Here is a 26,641-nt window from a genome sequence, read left to right as displayed (position 1 = left end):
AATGGTCAGCGATCTAGAGACACACCAAAGAGAAACCCAGAGAGACACACGCCGGAGCAGAGACTTTGTGAGAAACGCTCACACAGGGGTGGTGATCAGAGGCAGAGACCCAGAGGAAGGGAGAGACCCATGCAAACGAGGGATCTACAGGGAAACACACAGCAGGACCTCAACGGATCCACAGATCAGCCTCAGACACACCCCCCGTCCCAGCAAGCCACCGTCCCACAGCGCATCCCCCAACAGGAGGCCACTTGTACAGTGCGGGCGGGCCGGGGACTCGCGCACAGGACGCACTTGGGGACCGGAGGAGCGCCGGGCACAGCAGCGAGAAGCGCACACAAAGAGACAGCCCGGCCAGCGGGAGCAGGCTCCGCCCGACCGCTCCGAGACTCCAGACCACCCCCCGCCCGGGCACACGGACGAGACACACACACAGAGACACACGCAACCTCACCCGCACGCCCTGGGACCGCGCCCCGCCGCGCCCCACCCTGCCCCGACTGCCTGGGCACGCGACGCTTACCAGCTGCAGGCAGCAGAAGGCGACCAGCGTGCAGCGCCCGCTGCACTTGCCCATGGCTCCGGGGGCTGCGCGGGCCGCCCGCCGCGGCGCCCTTCTTGCTCCGCGGCCGCCGCCTGCTCGCGCCGCGCGGGCTCCACGTCCTCCCCGCTGTGCGCGCAGGGCGGCGGGGCCGGGCGCCTAGGGCCGGGCCTGGGAGTGTCCGGTCCCCAAGGCTGGGGCCGGCCGCCCGCGCTCCGAGTCCATGGTCCGTCCGTCCGCGCGCTGGCCCCGCCGAGCCGCGCCTCCTTTGTCTAGCGTGCCGTCCGTCAGGCGCGCCTCCTGCCCCGGGGCGGCTGGCGGGGAGCGCGGAGCAAGGAGAGCGAGCCCCGAGCGCGGCGCAGCGCAGAGCAGCACTGCCCAGCTGGGGCAGACGCCCGGGCTCTCGTCGGCCGCGGCTTCTCGGCCCCACCACGTGGCTCCGCCGCCGCCACCCGACAGGGAGGGAGTGGGGGGGAACGGCAGAGGGGTGGGGCGGGGCAGCCGCGGGAGGGGAGGGGAGAGGGATAGGGAGGTGGAGGGTTGGAGAGGCAGGGAGTGAAGTGGAAGAGTGCGTGCGGGCTTAGGGGACAACAGCCCTGAGTCAAATCCAGACTTTGCTGCTCACTCGCTGTGTGACCTTGGGCAAATCACGTCACCTCTCTGGACCTGTTTTCTCATGAACAAAGTAGGAATAATTATGCCTGTTTAGTGTAGATATGAAGATGAAATGCAGTCACGTGAATAAAGCGCTTAGCCCTGTGCCTGGCCTGGCTTGGAACACTTTTTTGTCCACCCTGTCTCTAGGGCACCAGGGTTCCAACTTGGACTTCTAGCTCTATTTACGTTCCCAGATCTGCTCCTCACCCCAGCCTCTCCCCTGAGTGCCTGGCCACATTTTTCGCCTTCCTTCTTTCCTTCTACTGGCATTTATTGAGCCCTGACTGCATACACACCCCTGGGGGCCCTGCGAGCCAGAGATGAGACCTGCAACACTGTTCCAAATCCCGTAGAGCTGCACCGCCCAGGGAACAGATAGGCTCCCAAGAGCATGCCAGTGAGATGGGTGATGGCAGAGATCTGCCCAGGTGGAGGTAGGGAGCCCCTACCCTGGGCTGCAGTAGGGACAGAGTCAGAAGTTTCCCAGCAGAAGATTGCCTTCTCCAAGCCACCCCCAAAAGCCCTCGAACTGGACACATCTCAAATCCACATAATCATTCCTGTCCCACTCCTAACTTCCTATATTCACCTTGGCAATTAGCATCACCCAAGTGGAATTTCCTAGGTCATCCTCCAGGCTTCCCTACAATTACATCTGATCTGTCATTACATTCTATAAACTGTACTTTCCAACTAACATTTATGAAATACCCACTATGTGCCAGGTTCTCTGCTGGGGATAAGGGAACAAAACCCGACAAAATCTCTGCCCTCATTGAGCACACAGTCTAGTGAGGGATTGTCATTAAAACAAGGAAATATACAAATAAATACACAAAGTTCTGATGAATACTCTAAAGAATATTAAAGAAGAAACGTGGCACGGTGGCTCACACCTGTAATTTCAGCACTTTGGGAGGCCGAATCAGCTCACTGCAACCTCCACCTGAGTGGAGATCGGCCTCCCAAAAGTGAGTGGATCACCTGAGTTCAGGAGTTCGAGACCAGCCTGGCCAACATGGTGAAACCCCATCTCTACTAAAAATACAAAAATTAGGCAGGGATGGTATCAGGCACCTGTAATCCCAGCTACTCAGGAGGTTGAGGCAGGAGAATCACTTGAACCCGGGAGGTGGAGGTTGCAGTGAGCCAAGACCATGCTATTGCACCCTAGCCTAGGCGACAAAAGCGAAACTCTGTCAAAATAAATAAATAATAAATAAAATACTAAGGGAGAAAAGAGAGAATGAGAGGGGCATAATTTAGGTTTGGGGACCAGGAAACACCTCTTTGAGGAAATGAAACTGATACTGAGACGACAATAGGAAGGAAGGAGAGGCAGGGGAGTGAAGAGTGTTCTGGTGGGAGAAACAGAAGGTTCTTATTCTTTCCCTTCCTCTCCACTCTCACTAGCCCTCTTGATTCGAGAGACAGGAATTATGGTAAGATGTAGGTTAGGACCCGTGGTTTTGGACCCAAACAGCCTGGGTCCCGGTTCCAGCACTGTCACTTGTTTGCTGCTCACATAGTAAGCATGCAAATAAATGTGTCCCTGTTTTCTTCCAGGACTGGCTACATAGTTTGGGGGCCCAGCACAAAATGAAGATGCAGCACTTCTTGTTAAAAAATTAAGAATTTCGGCCAGACGCAGTGGCTCATGCCTATAATCCCAGCACTTGGGAGGCCCGGGCAGATCACAAGGTCAGGCGTTCGAGACCAGCCTGACCAACATGGAAAAACCCTGTCTCTACTAAAAATACAAAAAATAATTAGATAGATGTGGTGGCACATGCCTGTAATTCGCAGCTACTCAGGAGGCTGAAGTGGGAGAATTGCTTGAACCCAGGAGGCAGAGGTTGTGGTGAGCTGAGATCGCCCCACTGCACTCCAGCCTGGGGCAACAAGAGCAAAACTCCATCTAAAAAAAAAAAAAAAATTAAGAATTTCAAGATGGCAACACAGCAGAACTTGAAGTCAAGAACATGCAGGGGGCCGGGCGCTGTGGCTTACGCTATAATCCCAGGACTCTGGGAGGCCAAGGCAGGTGGATCACTTAAGGTCAGGAGTTCAAGATCAACCTAGCCAACATGGCAAAACCCCATCTCTACTAAAAATACAATAATTAGGCCAGGCGTGGTGGCTTATACCTGTAATCCCAGCACTTTGGGAGGCCAAGGCGGGCAGATAATCAGGAGATCGAGACCATCCTGTCCAACATGGTGAAACCCCATCTCTACTAAAATACAAAAAATTATCCAGGCGTGGTGGTGCATGCCTGTAATCCCAGCTACTAGGGAGGTTGGGGCAGGGGAATCGCTTGAACCCAGGAGACGGAGATTGCAGTGATCCAAGGTCACGCCACTGTACTCCAGCCCAGTGACAGAGTGAGACTCCATCTCAAAAAATAAAAATTAAAAAAATACAAAAATTAGCTGGGCGTGGTGGCATGTGCCTGCAATCCCAGCTACTTGGGAGGTTGAGGCATGAGAATTGCTTGAACCCAGGAGGTGGAGGTTGCAGTGAGCTGAGATTGTGCCACTGCACTCCAGCCTGGGTGACAGAGTGAAATGGTGTCTCAAAAAAACAAAGAACAGAAAACAAAACATGCAGGGTCCTGTGTGACTGCAGAGGTCACATGCCCATGAAGCCAATTGTGTCTTCTCCCTGGACTTTAAGGTGGGTCTCTTTGGCCGGGCGTGGTGGCTCACACCTGTAATCCCTACACTTTGGGAGGCTGAGTCGGGTGTATCACCTGAGATCAGAGTTTGAGACCAGGCTGGCCAACATGATGAAACCCTGTCTCTACTAAAAATACAAAAATTAGCTGGATGTGGTGGCAGGCGCCTGTAGTCCCAGCTACTCAGGAGGCTGAGGCAGGAGAAATCACTTGAACACGGGAGGCGGAGGTTGCACTGAGCCAAGATCGTGCCACTGCATTCCAGCCTGGGTGACAAGAGCAAAACTCCACCTCAAAAAAAAAAAAAAAAAAAAAAAAGATGGGTCTCTTCACAGGTCTCCCTCTTCCACCCATTCTGCAGGATACCACTTTGTATTTTAAAAGACACAGAATATCCCCACCGTTGAATATCCTATGTGTGCTGAAGTTTTCACTTGGGTCAATAAGCTAATAGTGGGAACTTTTCTTTTCTTTTTCTGTTTTTGAGACAGGGTCTCGCTCTGTCGCCCAGGCTGGAGTGCAATGGAGAGATCACAATTCAGTGCAGCCTTGACCTCCCAGGCTCATTTGATCTTCCCACCTCAGCCTCACGAGTAGCTGGGACTACAGGCATGTACCACCATGCCTGGCTAATTTTTGTGTTTTTTGTAGAGACAGAGTTTTGCCATGTTGCCCAGGCTGGTCTCAAACTCCTGGGCTCAAGCGATCCACCTGCCTCGGCCTCCAAAAGTGCTGGGATTATAGGTGTGAGCCACAGTGCCTGGCAGAACAGCAGGAAATTTTCTCAGCCATGCTTGGCAAATAACAGCTGTGTCCAACCAGGTTCCGTGACTAGACAGGCTTCCAGGAGTCTGTGAAGTCCCTGAAATAATATGCAAAGCATCATGTGAGCAGCTGTGCCTTTTTCTGGGGAGAGGCACAGCTTTCGTCAGGTTCTCCAAAGAGTCCATTTCCCACAAAAGAATACAACCACCTCCACAAAGGCTCAGCCCAGATGTAACGTTCTCTACCAGATCCTCTGCTGGGCCTCTTCCAGATATAATCTCTGCCAGTTACCTCTGTGAGGCTAACAATGCAACTCAATAACAAAAAGACAATAATAGCTACCATTTATTGAGTGTTTACTCTGAGCCAAGCTTCTACATGCATTATCTCATTTAATTCCTATAGTAACAGTGGATTCCCACTGGGGCTCTGACCACCCCTGCCGGCTCTTGACTATATCTGGTCATGCCTGTAACCTCTATTCCAAGGCCTGGCTGACTCACTTATAAGTCTGTCCTGTGGGAGTGGGGATGGCCTGTCTGACCTCAGTAGAATTAACCTCTGCCCCTGGCTCATTCCCGCAAGTGCTGCCCTGACGAATTCACGCACACAGGATGCCCTCTCATACTTCCACTCTTAAGCAACTACGTCATAAATTATCTCTACATCCTACAGGGCTAGGATCAGGGCAGGAATCAGCAAATGTGTAGCAAATGAATGATTGCACACCCAGCACTCCTGTCGTTCCTGCTTCAGTGCCCAGCATATCTTGTGCCCTCTTTACCACCTGGAAGTCAGGGTTCTACGGAGGAAGACAGCCTAACTGTAGGAACAGATAGAAACATCTTTGGCAAGAAGTTGGAGGGGCTAGGAGCTGGGGATGACATCAATATTCACCTTGAAGGATGACTAACCCTTGGGCCAAAGAAATGCTGTGGGGAGAATGAAGCAGGGTTTGGAAATAAAGGAGAGAGATGATTCAGAATATATCCACACTTCCTGAGCGAGAAGACAGAGGCATGGTCAGCCCGGAGAGAAGCATGGTAGGTTCTGCTGAGGTGATGAGATTTCTAGAGGGTTAAGAACTTTCTCCCCTGCCCTGAACCAAGGCTTGTCAGTGTTTCAGTCTTCCACCATTAGTCTCTCTGTGGGTTAAAACACTAAAGGCTTCTGAGAAAGTTCATTTATAAGATAGCTGAGTTGTTAAACATAATAATTTCCCTGCTTTCAAGTTAGAGGACTGAACATGCTCACTAATTACAGCCTCTGGGATATTTTCTGACATCAGCCAAATTCTTCACACCAACTGGGTGGCCAGCAATCCAGTTCAATTCTGACCCTAGCTATTAGGGGTTAGTGTAGACCCCACAGGTTAAGGACTCAGTTCTTCAAGACTGCCCCTACTTCAGACCAGTCACAAGTCTCTGGCCACCCAGCTATACTGCTGATAAACTGGCTATAAATTGGGGGTTCCTGCGATCCCCTCCTCAGTTCTAATAGTTTGCTAGAATGGCTCACAGGATCCAGGAAGGCATTTTACTTACATTTGTCTGCTTATTTTAAAGGATACTAATGAGGAGCCAGATGAAGAAGTATACAGGGTGAGGTCCAGAAGAGTCCCAAGTGCAGGAGTTTCTGTCCCTGAAGAGTCAGGGAGCACCACCCTCCTGGCCTGTGGATGCATTCACCAACCCAGCTCTCTGAATCTCATTGTTCAAGAGTTTTCATATAGCTCAATCTTCAGCACCACCCCCCATTCTCAGAGGTCAGTGGGTGGGACTGAAATTTCCAACCTTCTCATCACTTGGTCTTTCTGGTGACTAGTCCCATCCCTAGATCTAGGGGCTCTACTTAAGTCACCTCATTAGGGTAAACTCAAGTGTGATAGAAGGGGCTTATGAATAAGAAAAAACACTCCTATTGCTCAGGAAATTCCCAAGATCCAGGGACAAAGACCAAATATGTTTTTGTATTATACCACTGTAGCCAACACTTATCAAGAACTATGTGCCAGGCTGGGTGTGGTGGCTCATGCCTGTAATCTCAGCACTTTGGGAGGCTGAGGTGGGAGGATTGCTTGAGCTGAGGAGTTCGAGATCAGCCTGGGCAATGTAGCGAGACCCTGTCTCTACAAAAATATTGTTAAAAAATTAGTCAGGTGTGGTGGTGCAAGCCTGTACTTACAGCTACTTGGGAGGCTAAGGCGGGAGGATCACTTGAGCCCAGGGATTTGAGGCTGCAGTGAGTCATGATTGTGCCATTATACTCCAGCCTGGCTGACAGAGCAAGACCCTGCCTAAAAAAAAAACCCAAAAAAACAAAAACGATGTGCCAGGCACAATTTCTATGTATTTACTCATTAAACCTCACTACAATCCTTTGAGGTAGGTGCTATTATCATCATCTCCATTTTCTAGATAAGGAAACTGAGGTTAGATCACTTGCTCAGGGTCATATAACAAGGAAGTCATAGAATAGGATTTGATCCCAGGCAGAACAACTTTGCCTATACCATTTGTTATGTTTTCAAACTTTTCTAACAGTAGACCCTTTTCTTCAAAAGAAAGCATACATTTCTAAAACAGAAAAAAGTAGAACTTGTCTGATTGTATAGGGAAAGAGGACTAGCAACCTGCTCTCTCAATGTGCCCTTGCCTTCTGTGAAGGCCTCCAAAATCAGCTCCTCAGTCCAAGGCCTCTAACGAACAAAGTAGAAAACCCATTGGCCTAGATGATCTTCAAGGTGCCTTTTTCTGAAGAGGGGAGAGAGAAAGAAAGGGAGAACCTGAAGGGCAGAGATGCTGACTGAGTTCTTTACAGTTACATAGCACCTTAGGGGCTGAGTTGGAGCTCAACACTTCTGGGTCACTTCGGTTTGGTTACTCTGCCAGGTATTGTGTTAGGAGCTTTGGAAGCAAACATGAATGGCACAGGTGTGCCCAAGAAAGCCCTGGGATAAAGACCTGAGGTTAATACAGTGGCCAACAGTGTGGCATTGTCCACTGATCACTGTCTTAAACTCAGCAGCTTCACCAGTTGTTTTTCCTCTCTGGCCTCTACTGGCATCTAAGTTTGTGACTCTTAGGCCTGTTGGAGAGGCAAAACATATAAACAGAGTTATAAGCAATACATAGATTGGCAATAGCGTCTATGAGGTACATAAACAGAATAGTGGAAGAAATAATTAACTTTGCTTGGGATTAGGCAGTAATGAAAAACTTCAGAGAAAAGATGATGCCTGAAATATAGGTTTCCAAACAAGAAAAGATGTGCAGACACACAAGTGTCTAACTTCTCCTTCTCCTTCTCCTTCTCCTCCTCCTCCTCCTCCTTCTCCTTCTTCTTCTCCCTTTTTTTTTTTTTTTTAGTAGATATGGGGTCTTACCATGTTGCCCAGGCTGGTCTCAGAACTCTTGGGCTCAAGCCATCCACCTGCACTGGCCTCTCAAAGTGCTGGGATTACAGATATGAGCCAACTTGCACGGCAGAAGTGTCTAACTTCTGCCCATACTTTTTCAGGAACTATGACCCCTCTTTTCTTTAACTTCCACCCACACTTTTTACTTCTTCTTGCCTCCTTACTGCCATTACTGTAAGTTATTTCCTTTAACTAACTATCTTCCAAATCTCACCTCCAGAGCAAATATTAAAAGGAGAAACAGGCCAGGCACAGAGGCTTACGCCTGTAATCCCAGCCCTTTGGGAGGCCGAGGCAGGTGGATCACAAGGTCAGGAGTTCGAGACCAGTCTGTCCAATATGGTAAAACCCCATCTCTACTAAAAAATACAAAAATTAGCTGGGCGTGGTGGCGCATGCCTGTAATCCCAGCTACTTGGGAGGCTACAGCAGGAGAATCACTTGAACCCAGGAGGCGGAGTTGTGGTGAGATGAGATAGCACCACTGCACTCCAGCCTGGGTGACAGAGTGAGACTCTGTCTCAAAAAAAAAAAAAAAAAAAAAGGAGAGAAACAAAATCTCTGATCAGAAAGAATGGTCAAGAAAAAGGGAAGAGGTTAGGGGTTAGGACAGGGTGTATATGAATGGCAGCGTCTAGGGATCTAGGGCAGGAAATCCTAAACAGTTCTGATGGCAGTAAAGCTGGTAGAAAATTTACTCTTTTTTTTTTTGCTTTTTTTGAGATGGAGTTTCGCTCTTGTTGCCCAGGCTGGAGTGCCATGGCGCAATCCTGGCTCACTGCAACCTCCACCTCCCAGGTTCAAGCGATTCTCCTGCCTCAGCCTCCCGAGTAACTGGGATTACAGGCATGAGCCACCACTCCCAGCTAATTTTTGTATATATATTTTTTGAGATGGAGTCTCACACTGTCGCCCAGGCTGGAGTACAGTGGAGCGATCTCGGCTCACCGCAACCTCCGCCTCCTGGGTTCAAGTGATTCTCCTGTCTCAGCCTCCCGAATAGCTGGGACTACAGGTGAGCACCACCATGCCCAGCTAATTTTTTGTATTTTTAGTAGAGACAGGGTTTCACCATGTTGTCCAGGCTGGTCTCGAACTCCTGACCTTGTGATCCGCCCACCTAGGCCTCCAAAGCGCTGGGATTACAGATATGAGCCACCGTACCCGGCCTAATTTTTGTATTTTTAGTAGAGGCAGGGTTTCTCCATGTTGGTCAGGCTGGTCTCGAACGCCTGACCTCAGGTGATGTGGCCGCCTCGGCCTCCCAAAGTGCTGGGATTACAGGCATGAGCTACCGTGCCTGGTGAAAATTTACTCTTCTTGTCTGGACTGTGGGGGCCAGTCTTTAGCACAGAATCTGTTGACAGCCAAGACAAATCTCCCTTTCCACCAGCCTTTGGAAACCATGTGGGTTTTCAGTTCAAGTCTGCCCTCAGGCCAGTTGAGCTGGGGACAAGGAGAGATGGCTAGAGGCCTTCTCGCCAATTGGCCCCTTACTGTGTTGAGTCATTATGCTGCACTGGGGTTGTCTAGGGACCAACTAGGATAGGAAGACAGATGGAGTCAGCTCAAGCCTGGCCCCTCTAGCACATCCCAAATGCCCTGATGAGATTCTCAACTCCCTGCTGCTCCCCGCTCCTAGTCATTTTCCATAGGGCCTCATCCAGGTGTCTCTTCTCAGCCAACAGTTCTTAGGATACTAAAATTACCATCTTTGAGTCTGAGGAAAACTGTCATCTTAAAATCACAGAACAGTAGAGCTGGAAGGACTTTTTTTTTTTTTTGAGACAGGGTCTCACTCTGTTGCCCAGGCTGGAGTGCAGTGTGCAGGGGCATGATCTCCTCTCACCGCAACCTCTGCCTCCTGGGTTTGAGTGATTCTTGTGCTTCAGCCCCCTGAGTAGCTAGGATTACAGGCATGTACCATCACACCCGGCTGAGTTCTTTTTGAACTTTTAGTGGAGATGGGGTTTTGTCATGTTGGCCAGCCTGGTCACGAACTTCTGGCTTCAAGTGATCTGCCTGCCTCAGTCTCCCAAAGTGCTGGGATTACAGGTGTGAGCCACCGTGCCTGGCTAAACTGGAAGGACTTCTAAATGGAGCAGTTCCCAAATGTTAGTGTGCAGACCACCTGCATCTGAATCAGGGCTCCACACCAGCCCAACTCAAACAAAATCTGTGGAGGTGGGACCTGGTTATGGGTGTTTTTAATATACTCCCCAGGGATTCTGATGAGTAGCTCTAATCCTCTGAATCGATCCGACAGGAATTCCTGTCTAATGGTCACCCAGCTTCTGCTTGCATACCTCCAGAGATGAGGAACTCCCTACCATTCTGGAAACAGCTCTGATGGTTGCTCTTTCTTTTTTTTGGTTGTTATTTTTGAGACAGAGTCTCATTCTATCACCCAGGCTGAAGTGCAGTGGCCTGATCTCGGCTCACTGCAACCTCCACCTCCTGGGTTCAAGCGATTTTCCTGCCTCAGCCTCTCAAGTAGCTGGGATTACAGGCATGTGCCACCATGCCCGGCTAATTTTTGTATTTTTAGTAGAGATGGGGTTTCACCATGTTGGCCAGGCTGGTCTTGAACTCCTGACCTCAGGTGATCTCCCTGCCTAGGCCTCTCAAAGTGTTGGGATTACAGGCATGAGCCACCATGCCTGGCCTGTTGCTCTTTCTTTGTTCAGTATAAATCTGCCTTCTTATGGTTCACTTTGTCTTGGCTCTGCACTTTGAGGCATCCCAGAATAAGAGTGTTTCCTCTCTTTTCCAAGGCAGCTTTTTGCTGTTTAAGGCAGTGATCTTACCTGTCTTCTTCCCTAGTTCCTACAACTGTTCCCCACAATGACTTCCCAAGAGGGCACCCAGAACCAAAGGCATCCTCAGGTGTGGTTGACCTCTTGTGCAGAGTACCAAGAACCCTCTGGTGGCTCCCTTTCCATAGGACGAAGCCAAAGCTGCCAACTTGGCTTTCCAGGCCTTTCATAATTTGGCTCCATCACTTTCCAAGGCTCCTACTCATCTGTTACTCCCCCAACATGCTGTCACCACATATGCTGTGTGTTATTTTTGAACACACCAGTTTTGGCAATCTGTGTTGTTGTCCATGTTTATTCCACTATCTATCTAGATAGCCCCTACCCACACTCCCAGCTCCCTCCCTTCTCCACAGTTTCTGATCCTCCTTTAAAATTCACCTAGGCTGGATGCAGTGGCTCACGCCTGTAATCCCAGCACTTTGGGAGGCCGAGGTGGGCAGATCATTTGAGGTCAGGAGTTTGAGACCAGTCCAGGCAACATGGCAAAACTCTGTTTTTACTAAAAATACAAAAATTAGCTGGGTGTGGTGGTGCACACCTGTAGTCCCAGCTGCTCAGGAGGCTGAGGCAGGAGGATTGCTTGAGTCCGGGAGACAGAGGTTGTAGTGAGCCGAGATCAGGCCACTACACTCCAGCCTGGTCGACAAAGCAAGACTCCAGCTAAAAAAAAAAAAGAACAACAACAACAAAGATTCACCCCGTGTTATTCCCTCAGTAAAACTTTTCCTAACTCCTCCCTATGCATTGCCATCTTTGCAGGTATGCCTTTGACAACGTGTATTAGATTGTATTTTTTTTTATTAGATTGTATTTGAATTGATAACTGGTCTAAAACAAGTAAGTGAGAAGACACAAAGCATAGGGTAAATGTAGTTAGTAAATCTTCCTGGAGTGTCCATTTTAGTTGGTGCCAAGTCATTTAAAACATTTATTGGCTGGGCACAGTGGCTCATGCCTGTAATCCCAGCACTTTGGGAGGCTGGGGTGGGTGGATTGCTTGAGCCCTGGGGTTTGAGGCCTGCCTGGACAACATCGGGAGACCTTGTTACTACAAAAAATAAATGAAAAATTGGCCAGGTGTCGTGGCATGTGCCTGTAGTCCTAGCTACTTGGGAGGCTGAGGTGGGAGGCTCACTTGAGCCCAAGATGTGGAGGCTCACTTGAGCCCAAGATATAGAGGCTGCAGTGAGCCACGATCCCACCACTGTACTCCAGCCTGGGCAACAGAACAAGACTCTGTCTCAGAGTCTTATCAACATAAAACAAGCACAACAATATTATGAAGCAACATACAAAACCACGTACCTTTTAAATTTCATTTATTTACTATTATTATTATTATTATTTTTTGAGATGGAGTCTCGCTCTGTCACCCAGGCTGGAGTGCAGTGGCGCGATCTCTGCTCACCGCAAGCTCCGCCTCCCGGGTGCACACCATTCTCCTGCTTCAGCCTCCCGAGTAGCTGGGACTACAGGTGCCTGCCACCATGCCTGGCTCAATTTTTGTATTTTTTAGTAGAGATGGGGTTTCATCGTATTAGCCAGGATGGTCTCGATTTCCTGACCTCGTGATCCGCCCGCCTCGGCCTCCCAAAGTGCTGGGATTACAGGCGTGAGCCACCGCACCCGGCCTATTTATTTATTTTTTGAGACAGAGTCTCACTCTCTCGCCCACCAGAGTGCAGTGGCATGATCTTGGCTCACGGCAACCTCTGCCTTCCAGGTTCAAGCGATTCTCCTGCCTCAGTCTCCAGAGTAGCTGGGATTACAGGTGCATGCCACCACGCCTGTCTAATTTTTGTATTTTTAGTAGAGACGGGGTTTCACCATGTTGGCCAGGCTGGTCACGAACTCCTGACCTCAAATGATCCACCTGCCTTGGCCTCCCAAAGTGCTAAGATTACAGGCGTGAGCCACCGCGCCTGGTCCACATACTTTTAAATAGTCAATTTCACTGGGAAAAAAGGTCAGGGGACTGTTCCAGATTGAGACACTAGAAAGAATAGCCAAAATATAAAACTTGATAGATCTTTGATTGAAAAATAGCTATAAGACATTTGTGGTGCTGGTATGATCATTAGATGGTATTAGGAAATTGTTTTTAATCTTCTGAGGTATGGTAATAGAGAACATTCCTAGGAGATGCTTACTGGAATATATATATATATACACACACTATATATATAACATATATATACACTATATATATATAACATATATATACACAATATATATAACATATATATACACAATATATATATAACATATATACACTATATATATAACATATATATAAGATATTAATTTAAGAATATTTGGGAGTAAAGAATTATGATGTTTGAGCTCAGTGTGGTGGTGTTCACCTGTAGCCTCAGGTACTAAGGAGGTTGAGATGGGAGACTTGCTTGATCCCAAGAGTTCAAGTCCAGTCTGGGCAACAAAGCAAGACCCCATCTTAAAAAAAAAGAAAATTAGGGTCGGGCGCAGTGGCTTTCACCTGTAATCCCAGCACTTTGGGAGGCTGAGGTGGGTGGATCACAATATCAGGAGATCAAGACCATCCTGGCCAACATGGTGAAACCCCATCTCTACTAAAATACAAAAAATCAGCTGGGCGTGGTGGCACGTGCCTGTAGTCCCATCTACTCGGGAGGCTGAGGCGGGGGAATCGCTTGAACATGGGAGGCGGAGGTTGCAATGAGCCAAGATTGCACCACTGCACTCCAGCCTGGGCAACAAGAGTGAAACTCCGTCTCAAAAAAAAAAAAGAAAAGAAAAGAAAAGAAAATTATTATGGAGTACGTCTGCATCTTACTTTCAATGGCCAGTGAAAGTCAAATATGTATGTGTGTACATACATGTGTGTGACAGTGAAAAGATTTTGAATTATTGAATCTAGGTGGCATACAGATGTTCAGTACATTAGTCTCTCAATTTTTATATTTGAAATTTTTTTTTTTTTTGAGAAGGAGTCTCGCTCTGTCACACAGGCTGGAGTACAGTGGCGCAATCTCAGCTCACTGCAAGCTCCGCCTGCTGGGTTCATGCCATTCTCCTGCCTCAGCCTCCCGAGTAGCTGGGACTACAGGTGCCCGCCACCGCGCCCGGCTAATTTTTGTATTTTTAGTAGAGACAGGGTTTCACCGTGGTCTCGATCTCCTGACCTTGTGATCTGCCTGCCTCAGCCTCCCAAAGTGCTGGGATTACAGGCGTAAGCCACTGTGCCTGGCCTGTATTTCAAAATTTTTAAAGTAAAAAGTTGGAGGATCAGAGATTCAAGGTAAAATTTCTTTTTAAAAAAATTAAAAATTACAAATAATTTTTTTGAGACTATCTCGTTCTATCATCCAGGCTGGAGTGTAGTAGCGCAAACACGGGTCACTGCAACCTCAACCTCCTGGGCTCAGGTGATTCTCCCACCTCAGCTCCCAAGCAGCTGGGGCTACAGGTGCATGCCACCACGTTCAGCTAATTTTTTTTAATTTTTTTGTAGAGATGGGGGTCTTGCTTTGTTGCCCAGGCTGGTCTTGAACTCCTCGGCTCAAGCGATCCTCCCACTTTGGCCTTGCAAAGTGCTAAGATTACAGGTGTGAGCCACTGGGGCCTGGCCAAGGACAACTTTTTTTTTTTTTTTTGAGACAGAGTTTCGCTCTTGTTGCCCAGGCTGGAGTGCAATGGCGCGATCTCGGCTCACTGCAACCTTTGCCTCCCGGTTCAAGCAACTCTCCTGCCTCAGCCTCTCGAGTAGCGGGATTACAGGCATCTGCCACCATGCCTGGCTAATTCTGTATTTTTAGTAGAGATGGGGTTTCTCCATGTTGGTCAGGGTGGCCTCAAACTCCCGACCTCAGGTGATCCACCCGCCTCAGCCTCCCAAAGTGCGGGGATTACAGGGGTGAACCACCGTGCCTGGCCAAGGACAACTATTAATAACTAAACAGGACAAGGCTCTAGCACTCTCCTAGGAAAGATTAAAACTTTCCGAGCCTGTAGAACAGTGGTTCTCAAACTTGCACCAGAATCTCCCAGATGGCTTGCTAAAACACAGGCTACTGAACACTTTACTCCCCCAAAATTTCTTGAAGGAGAAGTTAACTTGGCTTTATGCTGCCCTCCTGACTATAGTTCTAGCCATGGCCAGCACCAGTGTTCTCAGCCTTGACTGCACACTGGAATCACCTAAGGAGGCTTTAAAATCTGATGTCCACCTCAGAGATTCTGATTTATTTTATTTATTTATTTTAATTAACTTTTTTTTTGAGACGGAGTCTGGCTCTGTCGCCCAGGCTGGAGTGCAGTGGCACGATCTTGGCTCACTGCAAGCCCCACTCCCAGGTTCATGCCATTCTCCTGCCTCAGCCTCCCGAGTAGCTGGGACTACAGGCGCCTGCCACCGCGCCCGGCTAATTTTTTTGTATTTTTAGTAGAGACAGGGTTTCACCGTGTTAGCCAGGATGGTTTTTTTTTTTTTTTTTTTTTGAGACAGAGTCTTGCTGTGTCACCCAGGCTGGAGTGCAGTGGCGCAATCTCGGCTCACTGCAAGCTCCGCCTTCCAGGTTCATGCCATTCTCCTGCCTCAGCCTCCCGAGTAGCTGGGACTACAGGCACCCGCCACCACACCCGGCTAATTTTTTGTATTTTTTAATAGAGACGGGGTTTCACCGTGTTAGCCAGGATGGTCTCTATCTCCTGACCTCGTGATCCGCCCGCCTCAGCCTCCCAAAGTGCTGGGATTACAGGCGTGAGCCACCGCGCCCGGCCAGAGATTCTGATTTAATTGGCAGGCCTTGGTGGGGCACTAGAAACTGTACTTCCAGGAAGTTCTCAAGTTGTGGATGCTGTTGATCCAGGACCCCACTTTGAGAATCACTGCTCTAGAGCAGGATTTCTCAAAAGCATCACTCATGACATCCTAAAGCAGTTAATTCTTTGAGCATCTCTGGCCTCTACCCACTTATATGTCTGTAGCACCCCTCTAGATAGCTCCAGACATTGTCAAATTGTTCCCTGGGAGGCAAAATTGCCTAAGATTGAGAAGCACTGCTCTAGAAGATCTAAGTTAAAAAAGAACGCAAGAGTCTAGGTGGGTTGCAGTGTCAATTGAAGAAAAGAAATTGAAGCCTAGAAGAAAGAGTTTGGAACATCCCCAGGCTTGATGCGGAGGATGGCCATCCATGCAGGCTTCTTTCAGAGGAGCATCATTATGTGTCTGGGGTTCACAGACAATTGATCAAAGGGCAGGCTAAGAGCTCAGACCTGGCATCATTTGGTTCCACAGGAACAGGGCTGTCCATTTTAAGTCAGGCCCCTCCCTCTTTCCTGGGACATCAGCTGTCAAGCCCCAAAGACTCTTGGAAAAAGCAATCCTGTCCTAACCCAAATGACCTGACAACCTTTCTTTAAGGCTCAACTGCCTATGGCTCCAAATTGCTCAGAACTCTCTTACCTCAGTTTCCCATTCTTCTACTTTGAGATGTTAGTAAGCGGCAGACTCTAGTCTATTAGTAAGAAGCAAATACTCTAGTTTTGTTGTGAAGAAGCAACTCTGATAAGCCTTTACCTGTTCTTTCTAGCTAACTAGATCCAATCCCTGAAAAAGATTGTTCTTGTCTTTGAAACCAGCAACTCTGCCTATTACCTATTTACTTGAAATAGAAGACAACGTCTGGAGGCTTGGATCTGCTTCCCTACAGGACTCATCCTTGCATAACTTCACTAGGCCCATGAAGGTCTTCAGGGATTAGCTTCTCTAACCTGAAAAGGGATCGACCATCCCTGAACAACCAGGGGAAGCAGGTGAGGGAAGACAGTACCAATTTTTGTTCTGATGGGCTGGCCCGTAAATAAACTGTTTAGGGGGTTGGGACTGAACGGGATTAGGGCTACTGACTAGGAGAAAAGGTAGTTATTATATCAGGGAGGCCAAAAAAAAAAAAAAAAAAAGGAAAAATAACCTGAAAATCTGCCTCCCTGAAAATTCAACCCACAAAACTCAGCCACGCAGCAAAAAAGAAATTTGGCTCTTTAAGTGCCAACAGTATTAAGTGCTAGAGATTGTGGAAGTCATAAAGGGAAATTAACTGAAAATCAGGGATGCCATTACTCATTAGGGAGCAATCTATCTCTCCCAAAGTGAGAATACAATCTGCACCCTCTGGGGATCTTTTATACGCAAATCCTTATTCCCCAGGCTGGGGCTTCTATTTTCTTCAAATTCTAAATGGTGCTATTTCCTGCTAATGGCTTCTACCCAGCCTCTTGAAGAAGGCACCTGAGGGGGGACTGAAGAAGCTGAGGTTAGAGGAAAGCCCTCACAGTCTCCAGGGTCTTGGCTCTTCCCAATCACTGCCAACTTCTCAAGGGATTGGTAGGCTTTTAAAAGGGCAGTGTCAAGGTTGAAGCCCTGCTGTATTCCAACCCAAGAAAAGATGAGGGTGGGTGGAAGGGACTGGACCGGTTTTCAAGTACAGGTTGAATATCCCTTATCCAAAATACTTGAGACCATAAGTGTTATAGATTTTGGATTTTACTATTTTTTTTGAGACAGGATCTCACTCTCACCCAGGCTGGAGTGCAATGGCAGGATCTTGGGTCACTGCAGCCTCCACCCACTGTGCTCAAGCAATCTTTCCACCTCAGCCTCCCAGGTAGCTGAGACTATAGGTGCATGCCACCACACCTGGATAATTTTTGCATTTTTTGTAAAGACAGGGTTTTGCCATGTTGTCCAGGCTGATCTCAAGCAATCCTGGGCTCAAGCAATCTTCTCGCCTTGGCGTCCCAAAGTGCTGGGATTACAGGCATGACTCATTGCACCCAATTTCTGAATACTTGCATATGTATAATAAGATATCTTGGGACCCAAGTCTAAACACAAAATTCATTTGTTTCATATACACATAGCCTGATAATTTTGTAAAATATTTTAAATAGTTTGTGCATGAAACCAAGTTAATATTATTTTTTTTTTGGAGATGGGGTCTCACTCTGTCACCCATGCTGGAGTGCAGTGGCATGGTCATAGCTCACTGCAGCCTTGATCCCCTGGGGTCAAGCGATTCTCACCTCAATCTTCCAAGTAGCTGGGACCATAGGTGTGTGCCACCACACCTGGCTAACTTTTAAATTATTTGTAGAGATGAGGTCTTGCTATATTGCCCAGGCTGGTCTCAAACTCCTGGGCTCAAGTGAACCTCCCACCTCAACCTTCCAAAGTGTTGGGATTATAGGTGTGAGCCAGTGTCCAGCTGAAACAAAGTTTTGACTGCGACCTGTCACATGAGATTAAGTGTGGGATCTTCCACTTGTGGCATCATATGGGCCCTCAAAGTTTAAATTCTGGAGCATTTAGGATTTTGGATTAGGGATGCTGATATAGTTTGGATAGTTGTTCCCTCCAAATTTCATGCTGAAATTTGAGCCCGATGTTGGAGGCAGGGCCTAGGTGGAGGTATTTGGGTCAAGGGGGTGTATTCCTCATGAATGGCTTGGTGCCCTCCTTGTGGTAGAGTTTTCATGGGTTATTTATAAGTGCATGGCACATCTCCTCCTCTCTTGCTCCTTCTCTTGCCATGTGATACATCTGCTCCCCCTCTGCCTTCCACTATGACTGGAAACTTCCTGAGGTCCTCACCAGAAACAGATGCTAGTGCCACCCTTTTTGTACAGCCTGCAGAACTGTGAGCTCAATAAACTTCTAAGTTACTCAGCCTCAGATGTTTCTTTGTAGCAATGTAAAATGGACCAAGACAGATGTTCTACCTGTATGTGGACCTGGTGCTTAAAAAGGATTATTAGGGAGTGTTCAGTGATACTGCTGGAGGTGTGAAAAGCAGCTTGCATACTATCTTTGTCCAAATTTCTCCCGGTTAAAGGCATAACCATACATATATATTGCTCAGACCAGAAATCTGAAAGTCACTATTCCCTTTGGAGATTCTACCATACTATGTATATTAAAGGCTCTAAACAGTCCTGCAGTAAATAAACTGGCTTCACTTTATTTAACCTGGTCTTGAGCATGGGATCTTTATGCCCCAAGATATCTAACAAACTATCTGAAAAACAGTGTTCTGTTTAATGCACTTTGGGAAACCTCAACCTATGGATCACGTACATGAAGTACAAGCTTTCTCAGATTTGGCTTTTAGTTCTGTAACTTTACTGTTTGCTGCTCCCCAACTCTAATCATCCTCAAGTTGTTCTGGTTTATAAAATGTGCCACACTTTCAAGCTTGTGCCTGCTGTTTCCTGAAAGGCACATGTTCTTTGTCCACCTGGCAAGCCCTACTCATCCTCCAAGTCCCAATCTAAGCATAATCACATAATCTGTGAAACTTCCTAAATGCTCCAAGGCAAAATAAATTGTTTACTCCTGTGTTTCCAGTGCACTTTATTCAAACGTTATTCACTGTATTAAAAGTAATTGGTTTGAAAGCTTTACCATCCTGCTGGTTCCTTCATTGGTGAGTTGTATAAATCTTTGGCATGTGCTTACTTAAAAAAGTAATGAATTTGAGATGGTTTTTTCTACTGGTGTGTGCACTTCTCAAGATGGCAAGGACAGTACCTTATTTATCTCTGTCTTCGGCAACAATGGTCATGCCTGCCACATAATAGGGGTTGATGTGTTTGTTGAATGATGATGCCCCAAACCCAGGGTAGATATCCTCTCTCTAACTTAAGATAAATAGATGATTCAGGTTTGTGAGCCAAAAGTATACAACCAAACATGCTCAGAACAGGTTAGAACTGTGAAGATCTTTTTGTTCTGAGATAAGAGATTCAGAAAAAACACATTCTACTCCCCAGTGCCAGATGAGATTCACTAGTGTCTATCTGTGTGCTGGGTGTTGTCACCCAGTGATCCAGGGAGACAGTAACCTGTCTTAGTGGTAGAAGGAAAGTAATAGCATTTCTTAATGTCCCTGTCTGTTTATGCAAAGCCAGACAAGTAAACAGAATCATAAAGATGTCTCAGTTACGTGTCTCATAATGTCACAGTTAAGTTGCACCCAAACATTCTCACATTCCATTTGAGTTAGTTTGATGCAGCATTCTGGGCAATGTCATTTCTACCAGCTAAGACTGCCCCAAATCGGCCCACTTTCAGGAGCCTGAGAATAGAGAATGCTGCTCAGAAAAGTTCTTTTGGCAGGAGGCAGAGTAAACACAGGCTCTGTTCATTAAAGATCAGGTGCAAGTACACAAAACCAGGTTCTTTTTTTTTTTTTGAGACACAGTCTTGCTCTGTCGCCCAGGATGGAGTACAGTGGCGCAATCTCAGCTCACTGCAACCTCCGCCTCCCAGGTTCAAGCGAGTCTCTTGCCTCAGCCTCCCGAGTAGCTGGGATTACAGATGTGCATCACCACACCCAGCTAATTTTTGTGTTTTTAGTACAGACGGGGTTTCATCATGTTGGCCAGGCTGGTCTTGAACTCCTGACCTCAGGTGATCCGCCCGCCTTGGCCTCCCAAAGTGCTGGGATTACAGGCATGAGCCACCGCGTCTGGCAAAACCAGGTTCTTTTAGAACTTATTTATCACCTCCTGGCTGCTAACCTTCTAGTAGGAAAAAAGTATTGTTACTGATAATTATTCTTTGTCATTTTCATGGAAGTAAGTAAACCTAAAAACACAGAAAAGGGGGAAGAAAAAAACAAGTGAGCAGCTTCTTGGAAGTTTAAATGAATTGTATTCTGTGGCCACATCATGCTCTATTCTGATTTATAGCAATCAAGCCTCAAAAAAAAGACAGCAATAAATCCAATCCACATGGCTCTTGTAAAAAGGCATCTATTTGGCTTTTAATACAAAATGATTTAGAGAAATACAGAAAGAAAATATCATACAAGCCAGTTACAAAAAAAAAAAAAAAAAAAAAAAATCCCAACCAACAAATTTGTCACATTGGGCCTGCATTAGAAAACAGGAAAAAAGAAAAAGAAAAAAATAAAACAGTCCCTGAAATCTGGCAGGTGGTTTTTAGAGGCCACAGGGAGCTTGCCTTAGTCATCCTGGTGAAATGGGACAGAAGTGGTTTTTGGAATATGGCCACCGCCTCCTGTTTCTTGCTAGCAATGGTCATCTGAAGGGAGGGTGCCAGCCTGGACATCCAACATTTGGCGTCACTTATGCAGTCTGAGGTCTCAAAGACAAGCGGCCTTGGAGTCTTCCAGTCCATATCTTCACTGAATCTCTCCCATATACAGTCTCTTGTCACTCGATGCTGAGATAACTGAGGTAAAAAGAACAGATAAGATAACTAGAAATAATGAAGGCTCAAGGAGACTTGGTGCTCAAGGGCTCTTGTGTCAAGAGCCAATTTTGGTATAAAAGAGCAATTGGACTTAGCTTAAATTCCCCTCCTAAACACCATCCACAGGAAATTGTAGCCTGGCTTTTCAATCCAAGTCCTCTAATATCATGAGGATGACTGTACTATGGGAAATACATTATCAGACACTAAATACTGACATCCCTTTTCAGTCAAACCCCAAGAAAAAGACTTTCCCAGTCATTCTAGAAGAGAGGAATCTATGGCTGTGCCAGTCATTTTGTAAATGTGCTTCTGCTTGTTATACTTAGCCCTGGAGAAAGTTACAGTTTCTCCTTTAATTCAAGGCTTAAATTATTTGGTTTAGCCAGCCAAAAAATTTTAAGCTGAAATTTATATCTAAATATTAAAAAGTATCATTCTTGGCCGGGCACAGTGGCTCACATCTGTAATCCCAGCACTTTGGGAAGCTGAGGCGGGTGGATTACCAGAGGTCAGGAGTTTGAGACCAGCCTGGCCAACATGGTGAAACCTCGTCTCTACTAAAAACACAAAAATTAGGCAGGTGTGGTGGTGGGTGCCTGTAGTCCCAGCTACTTGGGAGGCTGAGGCAGGAGAATCGCTTGAACCTGGGAAGGCAGAGGTTGCAGTGAGCCGAGATCGTGCCACTGCACTCCAGCCCGGGCGACAAGAGCGAGACTCTGTCTCAAAAAAAAAAAAAAAAAAAAAAAAAGTATCATTCTTTTAATCAAATACATCATTGAAACAGACTTGATGGAAGTAAATTAAAAAAAAAATTAGACTTACCAACTTCCCTTTGAGATCAAGAAGAAAATGGAGCATTGCTCTTACTCTCACCACTTATGAGCAATGGTGAGACTGTCATTGATACCCACATAAAGACTGTTTGCAGCTGGGCACAGTGGCTCACGCCTGTAATCCCAGCACTTTGGGAGGCTGAGGCGGGTGGATTACTGGAGGTCAGGAGTTCGTGACCACCCTGACCAATGCGGTGAAACCCCGTCTCTACTAAAAATACAAAAAAAAAAAAAAAATTAGCTGGGCATGGTGGGTGGTGGGTGCCTGTAATCCCAGCTGCTTGGGAGGCTGAGGCAGGAGAACTGCTTGAACCCAGGAGGCAGACGTTGCAGTGAGCCAAGATTGCACCATTGCTCCAACCTGGGCAGAACAGCGAGACACTGTCTCAAAAACAAAACAAAACAAAACAAAACCCAACAACAAAAAAACCAACAACAACAACAACAAAAACACCCAAAGGCTGTTTGCATGGAAATTTGCATAAAACAGATACACGCTTTTGACTCTGTATTCCCAGGATCCCTACGGGGAGATTTCCAGTTTCCCTTTCCCCCTCGTTGGGACAGACTTACTGATGGGCTCATCAGGGTGGAAAGCCACTTCATTGATAGAGCCAGCATGGCCGGGCAGCTTATACAATATTCTCCTGCTTGTGGTATCCCACACATAAACAAACCTGTAAGGTATCATGAAAAGCAAGGGTAAGGCCTCTTAAAGCTGGGGGTAGGACAGAGGCATGGCTTTTTAAAGGAAATGGAAGCAACAATTATTTACTTACCTTACATTTACTGAACCGTGTTCTGGCTTTTAGAAACTAGGAATACAGAGTTTGAATAAGACATGGACTCACCTCTTGAGCAATGGGGTGGAGAAATAAGAATAACTAAAAATATAAGCATGACTGGCATGTTTGAATACAAGCTTCTGAAATGGGAAACACCACAGGGAAGAAAAGAAAGTTTTTCCTGCAGACATCACACAAAAACCTTTTTCAGAGTGTCTAGTATAATTAGGCTACAGTTAACTTCATACTCATCCAGGAAATCTAAAAGGTAACCCAACTCATGGCAGGGTGGGAGCCTAGGCTGCTGATCCAGATGAACTTTTTAGTACTGTATTCAAACAGAGCCCTGAGAAGGGACAGGAAGTGTCTGGTATATAAAATATTCATAGTGTTTGCTAACCTAATACTCACTTGAGCCAACTTTTCCATTGAATTAACAGGCAGAAGGAATACTGAATTCTAGAATGGGAAGGGGCCAAGAGAAATCAGCTTGTCTAGGCTGGGAGTGGTGGCTCATGCCTGTACTCCCAACACTTTGGGAGGCCGAGGTGCGTGGATCGTCTTAGGTCTGGAGTTTGAGACCAGCCTGGCCAACAAGGTGAAACTCAGTCTCTACTAAAAATACAAAAAATTAGTCAGGAGTGGTAGCGTGTGCCTGTAATCCCAACTACTCGGGAGGCTGAGGCAGGAGAATTGCCTGAACCTGGGAGGTGGAGGTTGCAGTGAGCTGAGACCGTGGCACTGCCCTCTAGCCTGGGTGACAGAGTGAGACTCCATCTCCAAAAAAAAAAAAAAAAAAAAAAGAAATGAGGAGAAAAAAGAAATCAGCTTCTCTAAACTCCTTATTTTAGAGATAAGAAAACTGGGGCACAGTGACGTTTCCAAGGCAATATAGTTCATCAACGGCATAACTAAAATTAGAACTCTTAAAAAAAAAAAAGAGCTTATTAGAGAATGTTCTTAGAAGACAAAATTTTTATTTGTCATTAAAAAAAATTATGAGGCTGGGCATGGTGGCTCCCATCTGTAATCCTAGCACTTTGGGGGGGGCCAAGGCTTGAGCTCAGGAGTTTGAGACCAGCTTGGACAACATGGTAAAACCCCATCTCTACAAAAAAATTAGCCAGGTGTAGTGGTGCATGCCTGTGGTCCCAGCTACTTGGGAGACCAAGGTGGGAGGACTGATTGAGTCCAGCACGTAGAGGCTGCAGTGAGCTGAGATGGCACCACTGCACCCCAGCCTGGGTGACAGAGTGAGATCCTGTCTCAAGAAAAAAAAAATTATGTTTTTTTCATGCTGTATAATAAAGGTAATGTAAGAGGCTATAGAGTTTTAAGCTTCTTTCTACTGAAATACTCTGAATACTACTGAAATACTACTGAATTACTGAAATAACACAATGTACTTTCTGCAATGCTAGAATAAAAAAAAACTTCTACATTTCTCTTCAAAAGTGATGAATAATAACAGAAGATGTCATAAAAATGTGATTTTTTTCTTATTCATTCTATAGTATTAGAGCCAGTATTTTTATCATCACAGGCCATAATTTTCACTTCATCCACTTTAATAAGTTCTATCACCTTTTGGAATTCAATATCATTGAATACAAAAGTCTACATATTATCACAGAATCTTTTTGTTTTTCTAAATTAATTTTTTTTTTTTTTTGTAGAGACAGTGTCTTCCTATGTTGTTGAGGCTGGTCTTGAACTCCTCGCGTCAAGCGATCCTCCTGCCTTCACCTCCCAAAGTGCTGGGATGACGGGCATGAGCCACCATGCATGGCATATGGCAGAATCTGTATGTATTTAGAGAGCCCCTGAAATCAACTCTGTTCCTAATCCTCTGAGCCAATGATGACTTTATAGCCTTATCAAACTGAAGTAAAACTTGAAGGGCAAGTTGAGTGAACTGCTGAGATTTTATGAGCTCATCTAGGCTCTCCTGAAGACTGTTTCCCAAAGTAGTACTTCTGTATAACTGATATGATATGGCTTAGGAAGAAGAAATTGTTTTTCTTATTCAAGCTTGCCTTGATGTCCTGTGCTGAAGGTTTCCTGCCATGGAGCAGACAGAAGTGACCAGGAGCCCAGAAGGGGGTTCCTATGTTCCTGACCACCTCTTCAGTAGCCACAGAAACTACAGAGCTGAACCCAAGACTCTGGAGCTCTTAATATACTCTCGTATTTTACTTTCACTTACCCTCCATAAATATACTGGCTTTAAAAAAAAAAAACAAAAGTTCCTTTGACCCTCAACCTTGCTTAAGTCATTAAAGGGTAAAGTATAGAGCTATTATCTTAATCTGATGATGTAAACTTCATCTGTTGGTAAATATAAAGGGCTGGTAGTTTTGAAGCAGGTATTTAAAATTATTTACATATTTTGTTTTGTGCAATCAACAACTCACCAGTACTTGATCATAAAAATGGTATATTCACCAGTACTGGATTATAAAATGCCTAGTTCTAATCCAACTTACACTTTTGGTCAAAAATGCAAATAAACAAGAGCTTCTTAATTATACTATTTAGCTGTCATCAGCTAGGCTCCATAGAAAATAAGTTCTGAACAAGATGGAAGAGAAGCAGGAACTCCATCTGTCTAGACTCCATGGCTCTGATACTCATGCCCTTCCTACTGTCTTCTTTCTTGTCATGCACAAAAAGCTGGTCCTCATTAATTCAATAAAGGGCAGTATGGCATAGTGAAAGAGTATGAGCTCTGGAGTCAGGAAGACTGGGGTTCAAGTCTCAGTGCAGCTATTTACTAGCTAAGTAAGCTTAGCTCAGAGAAGTTAAATAATTGCAGATCATTTAACTTCTCTAAGCTGCTTAGTTACAATGATGGAGAAAATACTGATCTCATAACTTTGTTGAGAAAAATAATGAGGTAATATATGCAAAGTGCCTGGCACACAGAATTAATTATAGCTATTGTTATTATAAGTACACTCATCATCAAAACAGAATCTCATGCAGTCAATGGGCTGAATAAATCACTCTTGGCCGAGAGACTGGTCAGCCTTCCCGTAGTCTATAGGACTATTTAGAGTTTCAAGTTTGAATATGAGGAGGTGATCTGTAAGTTATTAGTTAGTAGAAAGGAGAAATTTGCCAAATCCAGGCCAAGCTGAAAAGCAGTTTTCTGAGGATACATTTCCCAGGCACATAAAAGACAGAATCCCAGATCTCCAAGGGTTTACACTTCAAGGTCTCACTCTTGATGGCTGCCAATTAGATGCTAAATTTAGAGGGGTTCCTTGCCCTCTCCTTACTTTGGCATGGCAACATTTGGCAGGAACCAGGAGCCTTATGTAACCGAGCTGCTTCTTGACTTGGGGCCAATTGGTGAGGTGGCCTGTCAAATCTTGCCAACCCCCAGCAGGTAGAGAGGGATAGGCTTTCCTCATACCACGCTTTCACATGTGTTTTTTTTTTTTTTAAAGAGATGGGGTCTTGCTCTGTTGCCCAGGCTGGAGAGCAGTGGCATGATTGCAGCTCACTATATCCTCGAACTCCTGGGCTCAAGGGATCCTTCTGCCTCAGCCTACCAAGTAGCTGGGACTACAGGTGCACACTACTATGCCTGGCTAATTTTTTAAATATTTTTTTTATAGAGACAGGGTCCTGCCATCTTGCCCAGGCTGGTCTTGAACTCTTGGGTTCAAGCCACCCTTCCACCTTGGCCTCTCAGAGTGTTGGGATTAAAGGTGTGCACCATCGACCACATGTAAAGTTTAAAGGAACAGTGGAGAGGGAAAGAGAAAAAAAGGACATTGCAATTCAGAAAGGGCCAATGCCAGAAACAAACTGCTCATCAGAAAAAAAAAGTATGTAAATATAATTTAAAAATTTAATTACAGCTGGGTGCGGTGG

General features: G+C 46.2%; 2 protein-coding genes across 5 annotated transcripts in view; both read right to left on the bottom strand.

Moving 5' to 3' along the window:
* Positions 1-6,466, bottom strand: part of NKAIN1 (sodium/potassium transporting ATPase interacting 1) — a 64,394-nt gene extending 57,928 nt beyond the window's left edge. The window contains exon 1 of one of the 3 annotated variants that reach the window (XM_063783578.1): positions 6,188-6,466. Coding sequence is in view for 2 of the 3 variants with exons in the window: in XM_016957891.4 (XP_016813380.1) it covers positions 527-580 (54 nt within the window). In the remaining variant the exon portion in view is untranslated. Of the gene's footprint in view, positions 1-526; positions 1,011-6,187 lie in introns of those variants that run through there. The other 2 variants (XM_016957891.4, XM_016957885.4) reach the window with 2 other exon arrangements.
* Positions 6,467-20,659: 14,193 nt separating this feature from the next.
* Positions 20,660-26,641, bottom strand: part of SNRNP40 (small nuclear ribonucleoprotein U5 subunit 40) — a 36,953-nt gene continuing 30,971 nt past the window's right edge. Inside the window, exons 9-10 of one of the 2 annotated variants that reach the window (XM_003307937.6) lie at positions 22,548-22,651; positions 20,660-21,117 (exon numbers count right to left, since the gene is read on the bottom strand). In XM_003307937.6, coding sequence (XP_003307985.2) covers positions 21,068-21,117; positions 22,548-22,651 — 154 coding nt within the window. In that variant the 3' untranslated portion in view covers positions 20,660-21,067. Of the gene's footprint in view, positions 21,118-22,547; positions 22,652-26,641 lie in introns of those variants that run through there. The other variant, XM_063783561.1, reaches the window with a different exon arrangement.

The sequence above is a fragment of the Pan troglodytes genome, chromosome 1 (genome assembly GCF_028858775.2).
Source record: "Pan troglodytes isolate AG18354 chromosome 1, NHGRI_mPanTro3-v2.0_pri, whole genome shotgun sequence".
In the NCBI taxonomy this organism is placed as follows: domain Eukaryota; kingdom Metazoa; phylum Chordata; class Mammalia; order Primates; family Hominidae; genus Pan; species Pan troglodytes.
The sequence above is the reverse complement of the archived record's forward strand: the minus strand, read 5'-3'. Positions and strand labels throughout refer to the sequence as shown.